Source organism: Rhea americana, unplaced genomic scaffold, assembly GCF_003343005.1.
Source record: "Rhea americana isolate MKP2758 unplaced genomic scaffold, rheAme1 scaffold_105, whole genome shotgun sequence".
Classification (NCBI taxonomy): Eukaryota; Metazoa; Chordata; class Aves; order Rheiformes; family Rheidae; genus Rhea; species Rhea americana.
In genome coordinates this window covers 637,484-660,714 of record NW_028185095.1, presented here as the reverse complement: position 1 = coordinate 660,714, position 23,231 = coordinate 637,484, and the positions used below count along the sequence as shown (strand labels likewise).

General features: G+C 39.9%; 1 protein-coding gene across 1 annotated transcript in view; it reads right to left on the bottom strand.

Annotated features, from left to right (window-relative positions):
* ARHGAP15 (Rho GTPase activating protein 15) overlaps positions 1–23,231 on the bottom strand; it is a 309,324-nt gene that overhangs the window by 39,710 nt on the left and 246,383 nt on the right. The window contains exon 11 of the mRNA XM_085308369.1: positions 21,360–21,494. Coding sequence (XP_085164495.1) covers positions 21,360–21,494 — 135 coding nt within the window. The remainder of the gene's footprint in view (positions 1–21,359; positions 21,495–23,231) is intronic.

Below are 23,231 nucleotides of genomic sequence, written 5' to 3'. Positions count from 1 at the left end.
TCCTCCCAGTTCTCTGGTTCAGAGAACATAATGGTTTCCTCTGCAGCTTATTCCACTACAGCTCCCCAYGGATTTTAGTTTCTCCGCTCTGTCCTTCAGTTTGCACATGCACTCTGTCACCTCTTACAAGCCTCCCATTCCACCCATCTTCTTGTCTCCCTTTCCCCTTTGCTTATCAGTTTTTCTCTTTCTTTTAGATATGTCTTATACTTCAAAACATAAACATCTTCAGGAGCAAGAAGATGGGTAGGTGGTGAAAAATCTTAGTCCTTTCATATTTTACTAGATACCAGGAGTTACTATGCAAAGAGATAACATAGTTCTCCCACTGCCTGCAAAAGCACTCTCGCTCTGCCACTGCAAATCACCAGCAAGAGAAATCACATAAATCCGTGATGCATTGCCTCTATGTGGGGAGGCCTAATGTGTGGAAAAGACAAATACTGAGGTCGCTGTCTTGTGGAAGACAGTGTTACTTTACCCAGAGAGAGGACTGGGTAACCGGCTTTCAAAGCAGTTGCTGTTAGCATCTCTTGCTGATCTTCCTGTGGCAAAAAGATGTAAAACTCATGTAGGATAGTCACCCTGGCACCTATTCTGGGCTCAGAAAGAGTCTACAGTGAAAAGGTTAGGCAAAATTTCTAGTTTAAATGGCATTGTGTCCATTTTGGCATTAAAAGATTAAGATACCTCCTTTTATTTTCTTTTTTTCCCCTCATCTAAGTGTAATACAAAGAAATTACAGAGAATACACAGCACTGGTCCTTATAAAGAGGAAGCTTAATGAAGAAGAATATCATCCTTTCTGCTTAGGGTTAGCCTGACAATGCTGGGAGCCTGGAAGGCCAATAACAGGAGTAGAGAMGGTAAATTTAGACCCCTAACATTTAGCTTAGTTTAGAGAGTCAGCCAGCACTGCAGGATCTATAAAATCAGAAGGCCTTAACCAGGCACAGTATTTTTGGGATTGTAGTTTAGTTGCCTATGACCTGATGTACGGGAAATAACTGTAGGTTTACCAACACACCTGTAATTATATCACACACATCCCAYAATTTCCCATTCTGGAAATCCACCGCTACTGATTGCAGTCCTTAAAATGCAGATTAAAACTGCAGATGTAAAATGCTAGAATCACAATCACTATTCTGAGCGGGTTGGCGGATTATTTCGATAGCCCTCTTGATTACCAAGGAAAACGTGAAGACATTCACAGTTAGATGAATTTAGGGTACTGTGAACCAAAATGTGGGAACTCAGCTAGTCATGCAATGGCATGGTGGAGTTCACAGGGTGAATGTGGTACTTTCTGCCATATTGGACAGCATAAAAATTGGAAGCATAATCCAAATCCTGGCCTCCTTCCCAATTATAATGCTGGTATTATTTGCTTATCTATTAAAAAAATCACAGAATACAGGTAACTTTCATGGAATTTTGTTTAATGTCTCAGTTTCTAGTGGCCTATGATGGAGTTTAAGATCGAGGTGTTGCAGAAAATATGGACCTATGCATGTAAGCAAACCTGTTCAGAAAAACAAAGCCATTTTATGTTATCTACCCTTGATATTACTGAAATCTCTCTCTGCCTATATTTTCTCAACAGCACTTGAATAGAAATCATATTTGTATTGCTAGTAATAAATTATTCTTCAAAACAGTACCCAGTCTTTCCAGTCCAACCCCTCATTCCCACCTCCACACTGCTACTTGCTTTCCTAATGTCTAATTATTGTTCCCCCATCAGCTATAACAAAAATGGATTTAGCCAGGTAAGCTTGTCATGTTATTCTTGCACGGGGTACGGCTTACCCTGCTGTTCCCATTGCAAATACATCATTGCTACAGTAAATTAATTTAAAAGGAAAGCGGGGTATGTAACAAACTGTGTTTTACCAGCAAAAAGCTGGTTCATTACTATTTATGAAAGGGAACACCCTACGTAGCTCGCAGTGCACAAATGGCTCAACGGATAGGCTGCACACAYAGATTTTCTGGTCTTTCGCCTGTTCCCAGAAGTCGTGGTAAAACTACACGGCTCCACACGGAAGCAATGACCTTAAAGCCACAGGAGAATCCCCTCGCGCAGGGGGGCCCTTCGGGGACTGTAAGCTGCCGTGCTGCTTCTTCCGAAGTTATGACTTGGAGCCGGCTCAGCCAGACCTCAGCTTTCCATCCATAAGCTCGTAAGATAGATGTGCCACATTATCCAAGGACTAATTAGGCACAAACACCCAGTAGAGTGTTAATAAAGGCCATAAAAAAGCAAATATGCTACTCTTTTTTATTTTTTTTATTAGGAAAAATGAATCTAAGGAAATTAAAAATTGCACTGTTTTGGGGGCATCTATGCCTGTACTTAAAAAAAAAAAAAGTCTAGGTTAAAAATAAAAAAAGGCCAACATCCCTCCCAAGTATACGAAACCAGCCTCCTGGAAAAGACGCTCTGAGTGCGCACCAGGGAACATGGTGCCGTGGCACCGCGCTGGAAGGTTTTGCTGTTTCCTACGGCCCTCGGCAAAGCCTCAAAGCTCACGGATGAAGCCGTCACACGTCAYTTCTCCAGCGTGGTGTCTTCAAGACAACACCCCCCTCCCTCATGCCAGGAAACAAATTATCTTAAAATATTTCGATAGCTAGGRGCTAGGCACACAGCTGGGGCAGGCACAACCCGAAAATACTTCTGTCCCATTTGGAGATCTTGAGAGGCTCTTAGCCTTATCTGAATGCATTTACTTTTACTGAAAACTTTATGTGTGATGTTGCACAAATATATGCACACGCACAKGCACGTGCATGCATGCACATGTGTAAAAAAAGATAGTATATATCTATAGTCATATATCTAGTTTATACRTGTATATATATATATTGCCTATATATTATATAAAAATGTATATAAATTGGCAATGCTTCTAAACTAAAACATTGTACTAGGTGACATGAATAAAAGATTCCAGAGGGGAACAACATGAGGTTAACTTATTATTTCTTGACTAAATGTGCAACTTATTTCCTCACTTAAAAACAAACAAAAAAACAAACAAACAAAAAACCCAAGACCCAGTGGTTTTGACACTTTTTGAGGAAAAGTTACCAAGTTGTTTGCTATACTTAGCAGAGAAGTTGAGTGCCCCAGTAAGTGTATGGCTCCACTTGAACTATTGCACTAAACATAGAGAATCCCTTTCTTCCCTTTCTTCCCTAAAACGTTCTGGGCTACAAGCTGGATGTGTCAGCAATATAGCAGATGGGGAAAATGTATACAAGTATATTAATTTTGTGGCCCAGATTTATGCAGAACACATATTTGCACAGATTTCGTATGGGATTTTAAAACTTCTTTTAACCCTTAATAGACCTGGAAAGGGTGCAAAACGTAGCAAAAAAATGTAGCAAAATTGTTTAGAGCAAGGGGCTGGAAATGAAAGGGCTGCAGAGGCTGCTGCTGTCGCCGACTCGCTTTGCCACCCGACTTACGCAGCTCAATCTGCGTGCCTCAGTTTACTCACTGTGAGGTATTTATAATAACACCACCAATCTCACAGTGATTTTGTTAAGCTCAGTTAATTAGTTCATAATTAATTAGGTTCTTAAAGCTTCCTGGTTGAAAGCAGAGCTGAGTGAAAAAAGCCAAGAGATAGGATATTGCAATTTTTTCCTYTTTTTGCAAAGAAGATCTGCTGATGTGCTGGCGCCTGCTTGGTCACAGACATTCAGGTGAGCATTTTTCCCCACTAGAAATCTCCCTGAGACAAAAGCACGGCACATGCCAGCAGGGCTAAGTATTTCTGAGAACATTCGTACCAGATGTGTGCTCACCACCACTCCGAAAAACTCTTCTCGTTGTTTGCACAATGATTTGTCAACGAGTTATAACTGCTCATGAATTATCTGCCAAAGGAAAAAAAGAAATCCCTAATGGCTTTAAAGGCCATACGCACTTTTTAAACTGCTTTAACTACAGCCATTTAGAAACTAATGCCACGAGGCTGACGGGACTCCTTGCTGCGGTCGGAGACGTGTCCGTATCTAGAGGAGCTCGGACAGGTTGGTCGGCTCATTTTTAGGGAGTTTTACTGGCGGCCCCGCTGCGCCCTGAGATCCTGGGGGCTGCTGCACCCTGACGGCGGCCCCCACCCGCCGGCGAAGAGCGCTGACGGGCAGCCGCGGGAAAACGCAGCTGCGGCGTGGGTCGGGGGAGCTTACGGACCTCAAAACTAACGTACACGCTCGGCGCAGCGCAGCCAGCTCAGCAAAGAAAGATCCTTGCTTTCTAAGTATCACTTTAATACTATTATAAAGTAAATACTTATAATGCTAAGCATTGTATGTAAATACTAGGGGTGTTACAAAGCTTCTTGATTTGCTCTAAAACAGAACTTAGGCACCTGAGGAACTCCAATGTTAAAATTTAGGCAATTTTAGCATAAGCACCTAGCTAATCTCTGCCTATTTACARAGTTTATCCAGATATATTTTATATYGAGTTTGCATTTTTTTATTAAAAAAGTATATAAACTTGATATTCTTATTTAAACTAGGATAAACTTTACATATATCTATGCTGGAGACAGGTAATGCTTATGTAAACAAATTGTGTGAGTCTAGTCCTAAGTGCTTATTCTGTGYGCACATTCATCTTTATGTCAACATATGTGCTCATACTGTGGGTCTCTACTAACTATCTATATCTTCAAACGATCATATGTTCAAACCAACATAGCCAGAGCAGTATAAGGACCGTGTAAATTGTCCCTTAAACTTAACTGAAGCCCAGATCATATGTCACTTAATGATTGATCCACGGGAGGGGTGGTGGACAGGAAAGCCCTGTTACCCCTCGAGTGCAGAAGCTCAGCTGAAACGCTCTCACTGTACTCATCGTGGCTGCTGTCAGAAGAGTGACTCAGTTTGTTAAATGAATAATTTTCAGCAAATTTTTAACRCAACTTCCATGTAAGTAATGCACGAATGGAAACAGACCTAAACCYTCAGTTAAAATATTCGCTACAGTAAATTTGACCAGCTTCAGTCAAAAAAAAAAAAAAACCACACCAACTGAAAAGCATGCATTTATGTAGTACCTTATTCAGTAACTCAAGAGACCATACAGTATGCTATCTGCAGGAAAGCACTTTTTTTTCCTCCAGATGTCTCTTTTTCTTTCCAGAAGTTGCAGAGCATTGGACAAGCAGTAACAGATGATGAACACATGCATAACTACAAATGGGCAAGCTGATTGTTTTCAGAATTGGTATAAACATTTGCTCTTGGATTGAGATTTAGCCCATAGCAAATCTTTACATTCTCGTTATAAACCTCTGACAAAAAGAGCTTCTAATGGAAATGCTGACAGTGTGAAAACGTGGTTATGGTCAGGAAAACAAATAGATAAAAAGTGGCATTTTGTGGTTCCATATGTATATTTCAATGACAAGAGCCAGGCTCCATCTTTGCTAAGTTTACATTTCAAAGCAAAAGCTGGATGATAACTGCTTCTCCCACCCTTTCTACTTTGGGCCCCCAAAACTAATACTATTCCTGCTATCTCACATGCCATCACCCAAAAAATTCAGAGGCTGGGCTATGAACTTCCCTGCAGCTCAGTAAGAGAGGCAGCAGCTGGATTTTTAGCATCTATTTTATTTTTGGTTATACAGATAGCGGTAGCACCTAAGAGCTCTAGCCAGGACAAGACCTCACTGTGGCAGTTTCCATGAAAGCACGTGAGACCTGGAGGGAAGGTGAATTGGAAAGAAAGGAAAAGTTAGAGGTAAAAAAAAAAAAAAAAAAAAGCATATGTGGAGAAGACAACTGCATTGGGCTGCAGGATGCCACTGAGGAAGAGGAGGAGGAAGGCACCAGCAAGATAGGAATAGGGACTTAGGCAGTGCTAAGTGCAGTCTAGGAAGGCAGTTCCCCAAAGCTGCKGCTGCTCCTTCGTATGAGGGGCAAAAAATAACTCTGTGCCCTCTCCCGAATGAGATGCAGAGCATCTGCAAGGCTGCAGCATTTCTTCCAGACTCAGACTTSATGCTGTTTTGAGCTATTTTGATGAAGGAGCCAGCGTAGCCAACTGGCTACAAGAATTACAACGTCGGGGAGTGTTTTGGCCAYGCATTATGGGAAAGAAACATGGAAGTAAAGATGTGCTGATGTGAAAGGTAGCCTTAAAAGCCCCACAGAGAGCAAATAACTTTTGTGGAAGAGCACTGGACACTGAAAGAGTGATCCAGCACCTCACACGTATCTGTCCAGTGCCGTTTTGGATGGCTCAGGATGTCTATGAGACCTTTGTGGACCAACATTCAGAAGTATAGTAGAGGACAGGACTGCTGAAGACCTACACGTCTTTTTACCCAGGATGGGAACCTGGAAGGGATAAGTTTAGACAGCTAAAATGAGCCCAGACACCCATGTGCCACTGCAAGGAGCCACCATTTCATGGTGCTTAAAGGCAACATRTGAGAAGAGACAGAACCGTCTGCTGAATATTCATCGAAGTAAAAGGAAAGTGCCGATCAGCGGGTGATAATGCAACAGAAATGTGGGTTTACATACACAGACCATCTGAATGTTTTCTGGMCAAGCCATTGAATTAGGTGCTATCTGACAGAGCGCTTATTTCTTTCTTCAACACCATCAGGGCTTACTAGGCTTGCTTTAAACTATCAACTATGGAATAAAAGAAAAAGATAAGAGAATGCAAGATATAAAAAGAAAAAGCAAATCCCAAATCCAAGTTCTTAAGAACCAGGAATGCCAAACAAGCATGAGACTGATAAGCAGGAGGGAAGCAGACAGACTGACAGTGCAATAAGGCATGCAGGCCAGTAAAATCTGAAAAAAATATTTATAGTGGCATCCTGGTTTAGGGTGGGGAAGGAAAAATTGTCACTTCTCCGTGACTGGTGGGTTCTGCAGTGGGGTATCATGTCCCCTTCTGGAACCCGAGAAAGACCCTGAGAATGTTCAGGATACTCMCAAACCTCCCAAACCTAAAACTAAGTCCAGCAAAATAAATCCTTGGGTAGTGGCTTAGGAGCAGTGATATATGTAGTGAGATGAACAGAAGATAAATAAGCGGGGTTAAGTTATGACTGAGGATGCTAGAGGAATGGCAATGAGCTATGAACACTCGAAGGAAGCAAACCCAAGGGCTAAGACCCTGTCCTCTCTGCAGCCAGCGAGACTTTGCTGGTGACTTCAGCGTGACCCAGCTTCTGCCACGAGGAGACAGAGGAAATGCTCGGCACAACGAAGAGGATATTAGAAGCAATGCTGTTGCATAAAGCAAATTAAAACGTGGCTGAATTTTAGGAAGACTGCCTGGCAGTGAGATTGCCTGTGGAACTAGAAAATCCTCATGCTGCAGCAGACGCGAAACAAGGATACTGAGTGCAAGGACTTCACTGTCTTGCAGGGTAATGAACACAGAATTATATCATTGCAACAGTATACACCCGCTGAATTTGACTCCACTTGAAGAGACAAGAGCTCTTAAGTTGCTACATTGAAAACAATTTAATTGAACCTGGCTAATTAGAATATAACAAGTAGTTAAAATTATGCAATGCTTTAAAAGTCTTTTAATTAATTTGAAATTCCGAAGGCAAATTAGTAAATGTACATCAGTAACTTCCCGTGCTTGACTCAATAAATAGACAAAATAAGATATATTTTGTCAATAGGGACACTTTGAGCAAACATAGAGAAGTAGAAAATAATAATGAAGGGTAAGGAATAATTAATTAATTCAAGCTTCTAGATAAGATCACTGTGTCCTGCTGACCCCACATGTTAATCAGTTGATTGATTAATTGCTACAATCATAATAATTATAGGATGTAAATCTAAATACATTTAATGACAGTTTACACTTAGAATGAAAATGTTCTTTTATGTCTGCTTATCTTCTTCATTTCTTGAATTTCAGTCTTTGTTGTTTGCTATAAATAAACCTGAAGGTTTTTTAGATGTTATCTCTGATGAGGTAGGWTTATATTTTGCTCAGCTCATCAGCAATATTTTTTGGGGGGCCTCCACCTCTTATCTAATGAAAAATGTGTTCCTAGATGAGAAACAATTGATTATGTSTAATAACCAATACAACTTCATCAAAAGCTCATCCTTAAATGAAACCCAAGGAGACACACCAATATGGCTATTGTATGGTTATAGACTGCCTTTATTCCGAAGGCCTTTACACACCGAATGCTTCTTCTGCCGTATAAACTCAGCCTAAGGTAAAATGCTAAAACAGATCAGCAGCACAGAAAAATAYTATCCAAAGTAAGCCAAGGGGAATTAAAAAATTCTCCCTAAAGAATTGTCTCCGATATGCAAACTGAAAAAAAGATTAAGTATATAGAGSCAATTAATAGAGACAAAATATTTTCAAGACAATGCCATCACCTCATTTTATAGGAAAAACAGCAAGAATAAAAAGTCCATAGGCTCTTTAATGACCATACGTCACCCAAAGTCAGAGTCTGAATTAGCAACTTTACAGCTGCTACCTGAACCTGCCTATGGACTCTGATGTTGTCTASGTCACCACAAACCCACCGTAGGCTGATCTGACAATATTTGGCTTGTGAAATCAGAAGAAAGAAATGGCCCATCGTATGTTACATTCCTGAGCAGCATCTATTTCTCTCTTTGCAGCTTCATCCAGGACAAATAATTTCATGACACCAGAAGCATTCAGCATGCAAGAGATATGCTGATTTCTTATTATAGGGCTACGCAAAATATCTTGACATCTGTGGCATCKTTTGATCCGTACTTTTTCTCATTAAACCTAATTATGCTGGGGATAAAAATAAAGGCAGGAGTCCCTGTATCTAAGCCGGTAGAGCTAAAATCCATTTTTCCATAAAAAAAGTACACCAAAAGAAGAAACAGTGGGTACTCAATTGAATCTGTTGAACATCGTTTCAAAAAAGCCTTCTTAAGTTACTGAAGACTTAAGCGACCATGAAACCARTACTGAGGTGTTGTGGTAGGAGTGACAGGTAGAAGTTGTATTTTATTGTACTTTACATGTCCTGTGGACAAAGAACTCCTGTTTCTATTGTTGCCAACCTGTTTAACAAGTACGGCATGTTTGGTCCTGATTTCCACTTACATTACAAATCCTTTGTGCTTCCCTTGAAGTGGAAAGTAGCCTGAAATGGAAATTTCATTTGCTTCCACTTCAAGCTGCCTTTAAGCTGACAAAGCTCAGCAAAACACCTTGGTGAATCGAGGCTCAAATTCATTTCTGTTTCTAACATTTTTTAAAAGTTATTAGCTTAATTTTTCTTTCATTCTTGCTACTGTAGAACAAATTTTTGGAAGTCTTGAATAATTGTGTGGCTTATATTTTTGGAAAAAAAGAACTTCAATTAAAATTAGATAGTGACATCAGATTTCATGGCTATTTTTGATTGTGTTTTTATCTCTGGACATTCTAAAATATTCTTTTATAGACCTGCCACTGCTGTTTTGCAGTGATATTTGATAAAYAGGCAGTGATGGGAAAGATTAGAAATTATAGTGTAACTGTTTTAAGGAGCCATGAGAGTATTTTCAAAAATACGAGCAAATTCCACTGACTGAACAAACTTTTACAGCCTTCAAAGAGTTACCTGACCTTCTACTTTTGCAGCTTGCCTGACTCAAAGTTACAGCATTGGGGGGATAACAGTGAAACTGTACTATAAAAATAAATTACTATCATGAATATTAAGCAACAAGGATATAATAAACATGACTGCTTACATGATTCTGATTTATTGATACTGATTTGCTAGTAAATTATCGCACAAAGCACTCGTTTTAGTTGTTCAGGAACATGTGCAAAATAAAGCTTGGTGGACACTTCCCAAAGACCTTGACATCTGTCACTGAATTCTCACTTTGAGATTCTTGGTGCCTGTTTCCCTGCATGATACAGCARTGTCTTCACTTTCTCTTTTCACATTTTTTTTTTCTTTGCTGCCTGGTTTCCTAAAACTATGTTGTTCAGCCTTGCGCAGGTTTTAAAACTACTATCATGGAGGTTCAGCTCTGACACAGTGGAACAAATCCAGCTGCAAAATCTCCTAAAGGCTGTTCATGCTTGTTCTGTTAAATAGTGCTCACTTTGAGTCAAGAGGTTTCATTACTATATTTATGAACCTCTTGGCACCAGGAGTTGGGATTTCCCAGTGCTGAGCATTAATGCATTTTGCATCACTCCTTAGCATCGGGAACGCCGGCTCACCGGCGTTGAAGGGTTAAGGACACTAAAAACAGGTCTCTACTTCCAGGTAGCAATCTTCTGTGCAAGTGTGCACGCTTGTCGTGTGCGTGTGAATTTTCTCAGACACTATCAGGTAAGGGCAGCAGAAAACAGGCTGCCACAGTGACTAACGASCAGGAATTGCAGGCTTTGAGAGATCTCGGCATTAACACCCGACCGCCTATATTCTGCATCAGATATTTGTTATCCAAATTGATGGAAAGTATCCCATCTGAAAACAGGATTATTCCCCTTTAAATTTAAAGCCTGCTTTGTGCTTATGTGGCTTATATCACTTCGTGACATGGTGTGTTATGTCAAACCTAAGATTATTTTTGGAGATTTCTGAGACAGAATCTACTTCATTTTGCCTGTCATCAGCCTAAAGCATGTGCCAAAAGACCCCTTTTTTTGAGGCAGTGATTCACAAATACCATCTGAACTAGAGGACAGCTACAGCTTCAAAGCAAAAACACGTCTCTTGCATCAAATTCTACTAACATTTCATAAAGTGGTTGCTCTTCACAGTTTTGATATTTCTCTGTAGAGGATTTATATCCACACAGTGGGCTAATTTTTGTTTTTTTAATACATTAATACACTGAAACTTGCAAGTGGGAATGTAGTAAGTCAGGAGCCTTGTTCTGTGGTGCACGGGAAAAGAAGCAAGGACTCAGCTGCAGAGAGCGTAGGTTAGTGCTGGGTGAACGTGAAGCTGCAGATGCAAATCAAACATGAGCAAAGGAAAATGCTGTTCTAAAAGTGGCACTTGGTCGCCCAGGGTTGGAGCTGCAGAAGCGTATATAACCCTGCCTGCTGGGCAACCCTCCCCRCTTCTCCCTTTTCATTTTTGTTTGCTAAAAAAGAAGAAAAAGAGAAGGGAAGGAGAAGCGCCTCCAGCTTGCAGGCTTCCTCGCTCGCCCTCCGCACCGCCCCCAGCCCGGTCGGTACGTCGTGGGGGCTCCAAGGCATCTGCCCCCCTCTCCSTCTTTACTTTTCAGTGACACTTGCAGCGAGTGCTGGAGAGGAATATACATTGCAACCGAGTCTGGGGTTCTTAGTCTCACATCTTCTCTGCGCATCCTCACGTCTTTCCTGGTGCAACACTATCGCTCGAAAGCGTYCAACGGCGAACGGGTCAGGCCGTGAGCTGCTGGCGCGTTCGACCGCGCTCCCGATCTTAGCGAGATTATCTGCGTGCTCTGCTACCTTCCCAGGCAATTAAAGCATTAGTGCTTTCACGTAACGAGACTCTGCCAGAGTCAAATGGGTTAACAGGCCGGTGAATTTTATAGAGAAGAGAGTCAAAGGGAGTCGTCCGACTTCCCANAAAAAAAAAAAAAAAAAAAAAAAAAAAAAAAAAAAAAAAAATTGTGAACATTTCAAATTCAATAGTTACGCTGTAAGCACAAAGCAGTGGATCATGGAAACTTTTCTACATCTACGGAAACATCCTTAAAAATAAAAGTTCAACGAACCTTTTGCCGAATAGGTTGCCTCAATACTGTTCACTGACACCCGTTTAAAAGAGGAGGGCTTGCAGCACTCCTCATTTCTTCATTCCCACACTATTTCTTGCTTTCCTTGACTCCTCTTTTATCTATTATCTGGCACAGCTGCTGTAGTACAGCTGCTAAAGATGCTTCTCCTTAGCCACATTACCCAGTTCTCCAGCCCTACTTTTTCACAATTTGTGTCCCTCAAGAGACGTTATAAATCATATTAACTTTGAACTCTGCCCCAGCCTTGGTAAGAATACCGGCCTGCCCGCACATTTAGACATCACTCCTTTTCCAAGTATTTCAGTTTGCAGCCATCCCTCCGAGCAGAGCCGGTCAAAACGGCGCGGTTGCGGAGCCAGGCCCGTGTCAAGCGACACCACGTCAGCCGATGATGCTTCTGGGGAAGGGGAAGCTGAACTCCCACCCCGTGCCTGGTCTTAACCTGTGATTTAAACTCCGTACGACCAGGGAGGAGTCTGTGGGCAGCGCTATTGTCATTGTTTAATCACATTATTTTGTTTTATCGGGCCGTTTAGCAACGTGGCATTCTTTCTTCTCCACCGCCGTATGTGTGCTATTACGGCAAACCGAGCAGACAATTTTGTGACCGTTCACTGCTTGATTCTGTGCCTGCCTACTCTGTGGAATTTTTAAAGCATTTAATCTTTTTATTTATTTTTTTTTCTCATTTCCTTCTCTATGTCATTTTCAGAGCATTTCTAGAACATTTCCAGGAAAAAAAAAAAAAAGGCTGTTGTGATTCACCCCAACTGAACACTGCTCTCGGGCAGTAAAGGTACAGTTAGACCTTTCTCTGAATTATTCAATTGTACTTTTACCAGATTCACAGCCAAAGATTTGTCATGATCCTAAGCGCAAAGGCTGAAGTTATGCATTTTCTTCTAGCTCATTTAATGCATTATTATTAGGGCTCTTATCTGYAGTTGTAAAGAGGTCTTCCCTGATGCCACACTGCTAGGTACATTTTTCCTCATTATAAAATGATGTTTTATAAATCGATGAGGTAGTGATCCGCATTAAGGCACGGTTTATGGCTGCTTTTACCCGCCAGGACGTGGGGGGCTCATCCAGCTGCGCTGCCTGGGGGCAGACCTTGGCGAGGACGAGGACGAGGACGAGGACGAGGACGAAGACGAGGACGAGGACGAGGACTCCCCCCATGCCAGAGGCTCTTTGGCCGTTTGGGCAGCGCACCTCAGTGCTGGAGATCTCTCAGCCAGGGAACAGTCCCTGCACGGTCGCTTCTGCTGCTACGAACGAGCACAGTTTCAATTTTCCAGGGGCCAAATCCACTTGAAGTATTTAGGAGCCACAAAAAGTTGCCTTGACCTTCTCTGCGTACTACTCAGCTGTATCTGAAGATAGTGCTTTATTTACTTATTTATTAATTTTCCATGACTTTCCATATGTTATTGCAGTAAGCACAAATTCCTGTTGTAAGGCAAATGCACCTTTCTTCGGTCAGACCTTTAACATAGCTACATGACAATGACCAAGGAACAACCCAGTTAATCRTTTTTTGTTATCAAGACCTTATTATCCATATTTTTCTACTGTTTCTCTTCTAGTATGACAGTGCACACACACAGATACGTCATATTATTCTTGTTTGGGKAAAGCAACTTTTGGATAGCAAGAAGACACAAACTGTGTTATCGCTTGGATTTCTCAATTTCCCTTTGTGTTCTTTCACCGTTCTCYCCTCTCGCTTTTCTCTGGCTGCTTCTCTTACGCTCACACAAATTTAAACTCTTAAGTCGGCTCTTCTTTTCACTTCTGCCCTTTTTTTCCCCTACAAAAAGATTCTTTTAACCACGGGCCAGATTTAAATTACACAAATACACGCTGCTTTCTGTGCTTAAAATGTAAGTTAAAAAAAAAAAAGAGAGAGAGAGAAAATTGAAATACCTGTCTTTTTCCATTTGCAAGTTTTTGATTTTGCATCCTGTCAGACGACAATTGCCCAAAGCTAACAATAATTTAGGGGCACCTTGGAGATTAATCTGGCTACTGTGTAAATACACAGGTAGACAATATCTTTCAAATTGGAGTGAGGCACACTGGTGCCCAGGTGACATTTCCTCCAAGCATCCCATGACTTCTCCAGCTCCCCAGAAACATTAATGCCCGGAGCACCCYCGTTCTGTAGCGGGTGAAAGCAAAAAAGAAAAACCCTTTTGTCAAAGCTTATGCAGCCTCGAGACCCTGAGGGCAAAATCACAGCTTTGGCATAAGGCTGGCTACCAACTCGTCTTGCAAGTCCTAGTTTCCAAGTCCAAGATGTAGCACGTACAGGGAAGTTCTTCTTGTGAAAGGTTCTCACGGAGCAGATTACTACAGATTCAGGTCCAATAATTTACTGTGTAAGTGTTAAACCATTCATATCACAAACACCTGTGCAAGCCAGTTGGCCTAGTCAATTCTTGTTTAACATTTAATTATGAATATAATTAGCATGAGTTAAGAGACAGGCCAGGCATCTGCAATAAACTTTCCACTACGTTAAAAAAAAATATAACTATCATAACAAAAAAACACTAAATTGGGGAGAATATGTCTCTGCCGCAAAACTTTAACATAACAAAAAGAGCCAAGTGTAAATACTTTTAAAACTTTTTCATTTGCTTTGACAATAATTTAAAACACTCCTTCATATTTATAAACCCAAGCTACAGAATTTTTTAATTGTTATTCCTTTAACTTTAAGGCAATTTTCATCACTGGTGTAGCAATCCTTTCAGTAAAGTTCCTCAGTTTCCCTTCTCTTCCTCAAAAGCTGAATGACCTGATTTGACGCTGATACTAAAACACTGTTTTAAGTAAACTTCATGGAGAAAAACTGTCAAAATGCTTGATTCAGTGCACAYGTAGGAAACTCAACTTGTAGCACAACAAAATTGTGTACTAACAAAAGAAAAGGATTAGCAAATACTATAGGAGATCTCTTTTTGAAGATATAGTCAGAAAAACGGCAAAGYTGATCTAGAACCTGATTTTCTATGGACAAATGCTATCTGGGCTTCCTTCACATTGCTRTACCCTGCAGAGGAGCTAAACCTTCACATGTAGGTTTTCTTTTCATTTCCCTCCTAACTTAGTTAAAACTTTCTATGTATGTGAAAAAAAAAGAAACGTTTTAGCTGCTAATTCGCTTCCAGTACCCTTTATTTCCATACATGTTAGGCTATTTTCCACCTCAAAAGACAAATCTATTCATAGACTTGCCCTCAAAAAGTTGTTCCCCCTCCTCCCAAAACRCTTGCTTCCAGACCTGGGAAGATCTATTTAAAAATGCTGTTGAACAGAAACAGTTTGCAACTGTGAAGAGAAGGTCACTGAAAGAGAACTAGGAGGTTACTGGGCCACATTGTTCCTTAGCACCCCTTGGGAACCAAACGTCTGAAAYGAACCTCTTTAGCCACCACTTTGCTGCTACTCCCTGCAATTACATTACCCACAAAATTATTCTCTATTTTTTTAAGAGTACACAAAAATCTAAAAAGTTACACTTCAGCTTTTGAATACTTCCTGTTTCTACTCTTTTTCTGCTCTGTTCACATTTAGTTTGTACTTTCTTGTACTTTCTTCTGATGTTTAGATTCAACCAAAAGGGTACTGATATGGCTACCTTTTATGTGCGGTACATTGCGGTGACCTTGGTTTTGGTTACAAATCCTCACGTTCACATAAAAACTGACACCATGCCAAGCTCCAAAACTTCCTTGGACAAGTAAATGGAGAATAGGAGAATGATTTCARTAACAGGCTCACCAACTGTGAAACTGAAAGCAGTTTGATTAGGAATTGAAGCCTACAGATTGAGATTATGACAGAAATTTAAATAATGCCAGAGACTGATAAGATTTGGTTTCTCAGGAACCTATTACATGACGATGTTAAGAGACTGTCATGGATTTCTTACAGTGCAATATGCTGACTTGTCTTTCCAAGACGAGTTGGCCTTGAGCCTTGTTCTTTGTAAGCCTCAAGTGAGGCTTCTTTAGATGTCTTTTGAAAATTTCTTTAGACATCTTCTGTAACTTTCCACCAAGATGATACAAGGATGTTATGACTGTCAGAATAAATGAATGTATTTCCTTCATTCCTGCTTCCCAGCTACTATTTTCATAACACTGCATAGTGGTTCAAAGCAKGTCCTTGTTGCACTATGTTTTCAACAAATGTAGCTCTGCTCTTCAATTATGATTCTATACTGATGACTACATTTGTTTATTGTCTCCTGACACAGTTTTTTCTCCTGATTTTACTGAAGACAGCTTCCATGCAAGCTCCTCAACAGTTTTGTTACTCAATGCAAACTTTACCACAGCATGCTCATGACTGAAGTGTGATCATTGTCCACACAGTGCCTTGGACCTGGGTTTCTGCAACACGTTGTCCTGGGCCACCTGGACAGCAGATTCTGAGTACACCTTTCTGGAGCCAAACCAGAGCTCAGGCTCAGAGTAAACCCTTACACAGAGGCCAGCCGCCACAGAAAGGAAGACAACTGACCGACATGGAGAGGACTGTCAACTTCTGTTTGCATTGGTACCTTCTGTGGTCTTATATAAACAAGTCTCCTGTTCTAATGAAAGAAGAGTTTATTAGCCCATGGTGCCTTTCCAGATCTATGATGAAATTCTCACTCTATGGAAGTCAAAAAGTGAAAGTCTCATTGGTATCAGTGAAATGAGAATTTCACTCTAGTTACTTAAAGAACCAAAGTGAGATTGAGCTACAGCTTTTGCAAACTGTCAGGTAAGTGTTGCCAAACACCTATTCTATAGCTGTTGCAATCAGGTGACCTATCTTATTGCTTTGTTATGTTACCACTGTGTTTTACGAGATCATGACTTTGTGGATTTTGTCAAACAGGACCCATGAAGGGGGAAAATGTAATGAATTTTAACTCTAACATCTTTCAATAACCAAAAAAAGTTACATAACTGTATCATGTTCAAGATCCTAAATAACCATCTTCTTCAGTTTGTATATAAAAAGCTAAAACAAATCATGATAAGATTGATAGTAATGACACTGTGAATTCTGCTTAGCATACCCAAGGAGACCCTAATTGATGTATTGAAAGGCTAAGTGTGAAATCGGTTGAAAAAAAGTGTTAATGCTCCATCAGAGAAACCAAAAAAAAAAAAAAACAGATCACAAAAAAAAAAAAAAAAAAAAAAAAAGAAAAGAAAGCAAGAAAGAAAGAAAGAAAGAAAAAAGAGTACCAAGAGTACCTAGTATGAGTCTTAGGTAGTATCCAGACACTTAAATTCACCATTATAATTCTGAAAAAAAATATTATTCATCCACCATGTAACCCTTAAGGTGCACAAGCTAATTAGATGGTGCAGCTGTGACTTTGGAATTGCTTGATGTGCTTGTGGCTCTACTTCTGTCCATGCAGAGAGAAATACTTTATTTTCTACTAGGGCTGAGGAGCTCAGTGGCTCAAGATCCAGAAATCAGGGATTTCTTCACTGAGGTGTCTAGAACTGAGTTGGTCCTGCGGGGTTGCCAGGACCTAAGTCACACTCACCAACCAGATCCGATGCTTTACAAAATGCTATTGCTTCTCCAGAGACTTGGGGGCCAATTTGGCTTCCATTCTRTGGCAACTACTGTTTTCTGTTCCTCCTACCACGGCCTTAGGCATCTTATATTAGGTTTTGGATTGCACTTAGAAGCCTGAATGATAGATTTTGCAAAGCTTAATTTCTGTTAATCTAATTCTTCTGCTGATGCAGTAAGGTAGTGATCTTTCCAACCTGTTGCAGACAAAATCAAAGACCTGAATTTGGCCTTCCAAACCAGGGACAGATGTTCCAGCTTTGGCAACTTCTTTCCTTCATGGAATATTAGCAGTTTGGGGTTTTGTCTATTTTTTCTATTTTTTATTTTATTTTTTTTTGCAACTAAGACTGGAGAGATGCACTACCTATACAGCTTTCTCCAGCTGAAAAGATCTAGAACTATTCAGTATTTGAAATGAAATCAAGCAGCACTCTGAGATTAAATGTTTCTGAGATTGAAGTTGCCCTTGTGGATATCAGTCATAGCTGCCCATGACACTGTAGTAGACAAATTTCTATTTTTCCTTGCCTTCTGCTTGAGATCCTTCAACAAAACTAGTTCAATTAAACAAAAGATTTATTTATAAGCAACTAGCACATTTATCTGCTAATATTTCTAAACATTTTTGGGGGTACTTTTTGTGTGTCAGTGACTGAAGTTATGGCAGAAGTCTGCGTGCTCATACAACTTGAATTCTGTAAATGAAGTGATTAAGTGTTTCCATTACTGGCACTTCTACCACTCTACTCACATGAAGCACAATTTCATTTACAGCCAATCTATTGAACCATGCCTACTGATCTTGCAGACAACCACTAGAACCACTTGTGGTTCTAGAGTAATTTAAGTGTGGATGAACCTGCCCTCACAGAGCATTTGGGCATGCTTTAAAAGTGCATATTTCATCAAAAATGACTTGCTGGCAAGTTACCAGACAAACTCCTAGAAAAACCTGCTTTCCATCATGACGAACAAAATTAGTATTAGGTCAGAGGTCTTGTGACCTTCCATTTACCATTTATAAATTCTCCAGGATAAACTACATGGGCAGTAATTATCCAGCTTCAGCCTGGCAAGCAGAATTGTGAGATTCTAGAGCTATCCTCTGATATCATGGTCATATCTAAATTTTCTAATATTATGGACATTTCTAAAGTTATTTAGGAGGGAAATTGAAGGTAGAGAGCAAGCACTTTGACTGAAACACAATACTGTAAGATTTTGTTCCTATGCACATAATAGCTGATGCTAATTTAAGAGGCTTCATCCAGGAAAAGTAACACACATAAACTTTCTATGGAATTTTTCACATAATCTTTAAAATAGCATCAGCATAAGGAATCCTCTTGGCTACTTGTCCCTTTGGAACTTCTAGCTAAATGACTAAATCTCCAAGAAACATTACTGACAAATGATTACTGCCCACTACAAATGGGTTCTTAGAGCAGTTCATCCTCTACCAAATGTATGGCTCTGACTGAGTGGTGGGCCAAGGATATAAGGATCATGACTGTATGGGGATGGGTCCAAATTAGCTTTTCCCATCAGTCTTTAAGTTGGTTTATTTCTGGTATTACCAAGCACTCTTCCAGCTGTACTGCACACCTATATACAGCACGCTAATACTACTCATTTTGGAAAAACAGGCAGAAGAGACAGATGTACAGGAAGATGTTCAGGAGGCAGGTTTGCGAGCAACCCAGCACCGACCATGCAACAAACAGGAGCTAACACAAACTAATCAAAGAATCAGCTACTCTGGAAATGATAATGAAGACAAGAGATTTTTCACTTCAGCTCAGGAGTCCTATTAAGATGTAGAAGTGCTCTAAAGACATTGAAAACCTCTAACTGTTGTTTATAGATGGTTTTTAAGTACAGTTGATCACAATGCGGATGTGCAGGCACTATGGCAGTAAAGGCCAGATAAAGAGAAGATTGATTGGAATTCACAGATTACATTAGACAGTTGGATTAGGTAGAAATCAGCCTGATGCRCAGTAAAGAAAGCCACAAGAATTCAGGATGTGATATAGTGYGAAGAATGTCTTAGAGTGCTAGTATTTTCTTYGTAGGAATAAACTGTCTTAAAATCCCTCTATAAATGACTGTTCATTAGTCTATCAATGTGTATAATGGCTCTCAAAATCATAATAGGAATTAATAATAGTTCAAATAGCAGAAAGGGACACTAATTTCTCACACATGAATATTTATGCTTCAGAAGAGAGTGTCTTCCGGACATGCTTTCAAACTCTAATTCCCAAGTCTGCTGCCAGTCACCTGTTATTTTTGCTATCAAAAATCTCCCCACTGAGCCACCAGAAGATTTCACATTGCCCTAACTTGGAAGCTAACACAGAGGGTGAGAACAGAAGATAGCAGGAAGGATGAGATCATGGTGTCATGATAATGTTCTTTAGAAAACAATGTTGTTTGCTTAACCAAAGCTTACACCAAAGGGCAACGAAAAGCAGTGATAAGGATGAAGAAAGACTATATTTAGCCCCAGAAGACCAGTGTGATGGTGGATTATCAGAAAGTGAAAGAGATAAAGGCGGGGGATATACAATAAAACACTTGACTGCAGAATAATGTGCATAAGATGAGAAGCGAACAGCATGCCAGGTTGTGCCCTGTGAACTGACTGTCTCCACTGAAAGCACCACACCTCCTCCTCTCCAAGAGAGCATAGCAGGTGGATGGAGAACCACCTGAAGGGCATGCTCAGACCATAGGGCTTCAAAAGAAATTCTTATCCCAGGGCAGCACAGAAGCTGAAGCTGAACAGTAAGAAATTCTTTATTATTTCTTCCCCTCTTAGCACTGTAGAGGCTATGAGACAGGAACTTAAACTCGAAGGATAATGTTCTTGTTCTCGTCTCCTCGTGCTTTGAAAGGAGRAGAGAATGAGCTGACAAGAGTAAACTTTAAGGTAATGTGTTTCATTACATTACACTGTGTATTTAACTACACTACATCTCTAAATAACTGAGAAGGGAAGGATCTTCTGAGACGCATTTAACTTCATTATATCTGATGCTGGTCTTGAAAAGCTTTAGTCGAACTAAAGACTCTTATGAATACAAAATCAAAGAGAGCCGTACATTAAGGGTTTCACAGTCTCTGACAGCTGCGCATGTGCACTCACAGCGCTCATTAACCGTCATGGCAAATATGCATGCCCATCGTCCAGAAAACAGATCTCTAAGTTCGTTATTGGTTTTGTTCCTGGAGATTTTTCTCTATTGGACCTTTAATTAAGCTCCTACTCAGCTGTTTTCCTTTAAGCTGCCCTCCCACATACACCTTTTCAAGGGGAAAAAGCCCCCTAGTTACTGTGCTTCTTTTAGGAAAGTTTTTCCAAGCAGCTATAGTTTTAGAAAATGCACCTGGAAATACTATAGAGATGGTTTACAGTATACAAGCCATAGAGACACATAACAGAATAAATGCCTTGCGCTTTGAAAACACTTTTGCTGCCTGCAAACTTTTAAAAAATAAAGCAAAGGTAAATATGAAAATGAGAACACGAATGTTTTTGCATTCTTTTTATGATCACTGTAAGGCAAGAGCCTGCAACCTTGCGGAACAAAACACACGCATTTCATTCTGATTAACATAAAGACAGCCCCTTCAAACATGATTCACAATTATTAGTCTCTCTCTTGTGTTTGGGGATATATGGATTATCAGCCTAGCGTATTTTGAATACATACACATTTTAATTTCTTTCCTAAACCATTTTAGGCACTAAAGTTAAATCGCATATATAAAATTTATAGACCAATAATTTGATATTTTTATAGTTAAATAACTAAATGCTATAAGAGATAAAAGGCAATCAAAAACAATAAAAAGACAGGATCATGGATAATGGAAGGTAAATCAGATTTGAGATGCCTCTGTTCTTCTACTTTTAAGTTTATTATTATTTTTATATAACAGGCTATTTCACTAGCTTCTACTGTATCTGATGTACTTACTTATCGCCTCCACAAACTGTTCAAAGAAGCAGTATGGGAACAGCGGCTCAGGCAGCTCTCTGAAAAACATCTTGAGTGCTCCGGTGACAACGTGGATGTCCTCCCACTGGCTGTCGTCCAAATTCAGCTTCTCTTCTGGGAAAACACGAGGAGAAATGGAACAACTGGTTTTAATGAAACAATTACAAGACACTAATTATTATGTTAATGTTTGCCTACTATCATCAGCAACCGTTAACAGCCTTCTGCACCTAGAGGTTTGGTGCTGTGCATGTTTTTTTCCCTCTTTTTTTTTTCTCCTTTTTTTTTTTGTAGGAAGAGAACATTTTCAATGGAATACCATCTGTAGGAATGCAGCTAACAAAAAACAAGAGACACAAAGAGACGGTACCATTGACACAGTATGTCAGATGCATTTATTCCCACAATGCATCAGTATGAAAATTAGCATCACGGCTCAACATGATTCAAAGCTATTTGGGTTTGAGGCCGAGGGGCTAAGAGTTGCCAATGATGGCCGGCTCAAGGGACCGGCCTAAAGGCCTTGCTGAGCCAACAGGAGACATATGCTAAACATGGCAATAGAAAATGAGTTATTGCTTTACATGTGTTAGCCTTGCTATGTACAAGGGAATAATGGGTAACGCTTTTCTCCTTTTTTCGCCTGAATGTAATGTCAGCAAGGAATAGAGTACTGCGAGAGAAAGGATATTAATTCCTTCTTACTGCTTCAAAAATATTTTGTTTGGTTTTCATCTCTGGGAGGAAGATTTGCCCAGCAACAATATTAGACAGACCCCTGTTGGCCTACCTAGGCTATGCAAAGCTGTCAAAAATGATAACACGCTAAAGACAAACCACAAGTGCTTACAAAACTGTTTTGCAAACAAAAAAAAATGTTTTCTTTGAAGCCTGACTGAGGTGAGGAATTTAAATATAAAAGAAACTAAACGCTAAAATAGAGTTTCTAATCAAAATAAAACGAGATTGGATGATTATTCTATTTTTCTTTGTCTTTTTACTCTAATAGTCTGATACTATTAGAACAGAATAAGCAAGGAGATCATAATCCACGTATAACTGGGAAAGTTCAAATCTTTATCAGCCCAAATTCAAAGGACACATACTTTCTGCAAATTCTGTTATTTCCAAAATGGATTTTGCTTTATATATATATATACATATATATATATATACACACATATACACACATATATATGTGCTATAATTTTCAGTTTTAGAAAATTTCAGCCTGAATGCAAATCAGGAGCCTACCATGAAAACTACTGAAAAAAAATAATTTGAAGCAACATAACCCTGGAATGTTTTACTAAAAGTCACTGAAATTTCGTGTTTAGCCATTCAGGTGGCTTCAAGAGCAGCCTCTTTACTGAGCTGCTGTTAAACAGAATGGCAAAATTATTGGAGACGCATGGACACCCACAACCTCAGATCCCCAGCCCTTTGATGAGAAAGTTTTCTCACGACCGAGTTTACTTTTGGCCAGAAAAATCTTATTCAAAATGGAGTTCTTTTTGAAGTCTAAACATTATTAAATACTTTTTCAATATCTGGATTCAGGAAATGCATACAAGGAACAGAATGGACCCAACTCCCTAACTTGGAGCAATATATGACACAAAGGCGGAACAAAGGCGGACTTGTGCATTTTATCTAGTTGACTTGCTCGCTTCTTTGGTTTCAAGCCTCTCTGCTTTTTCTTTCTTTCTTTTTTTCTTTCTTTCTTTCTTTTTTTCCTTCTTTCCCCCCATTGAATTACCCCAATCATAAAAGTCCTGATTTGATCTCCTAGCAGAGGGGATCTTCTTTAGACTCTGAGATCATATTTGATTGATCGTATTTCAACAATTA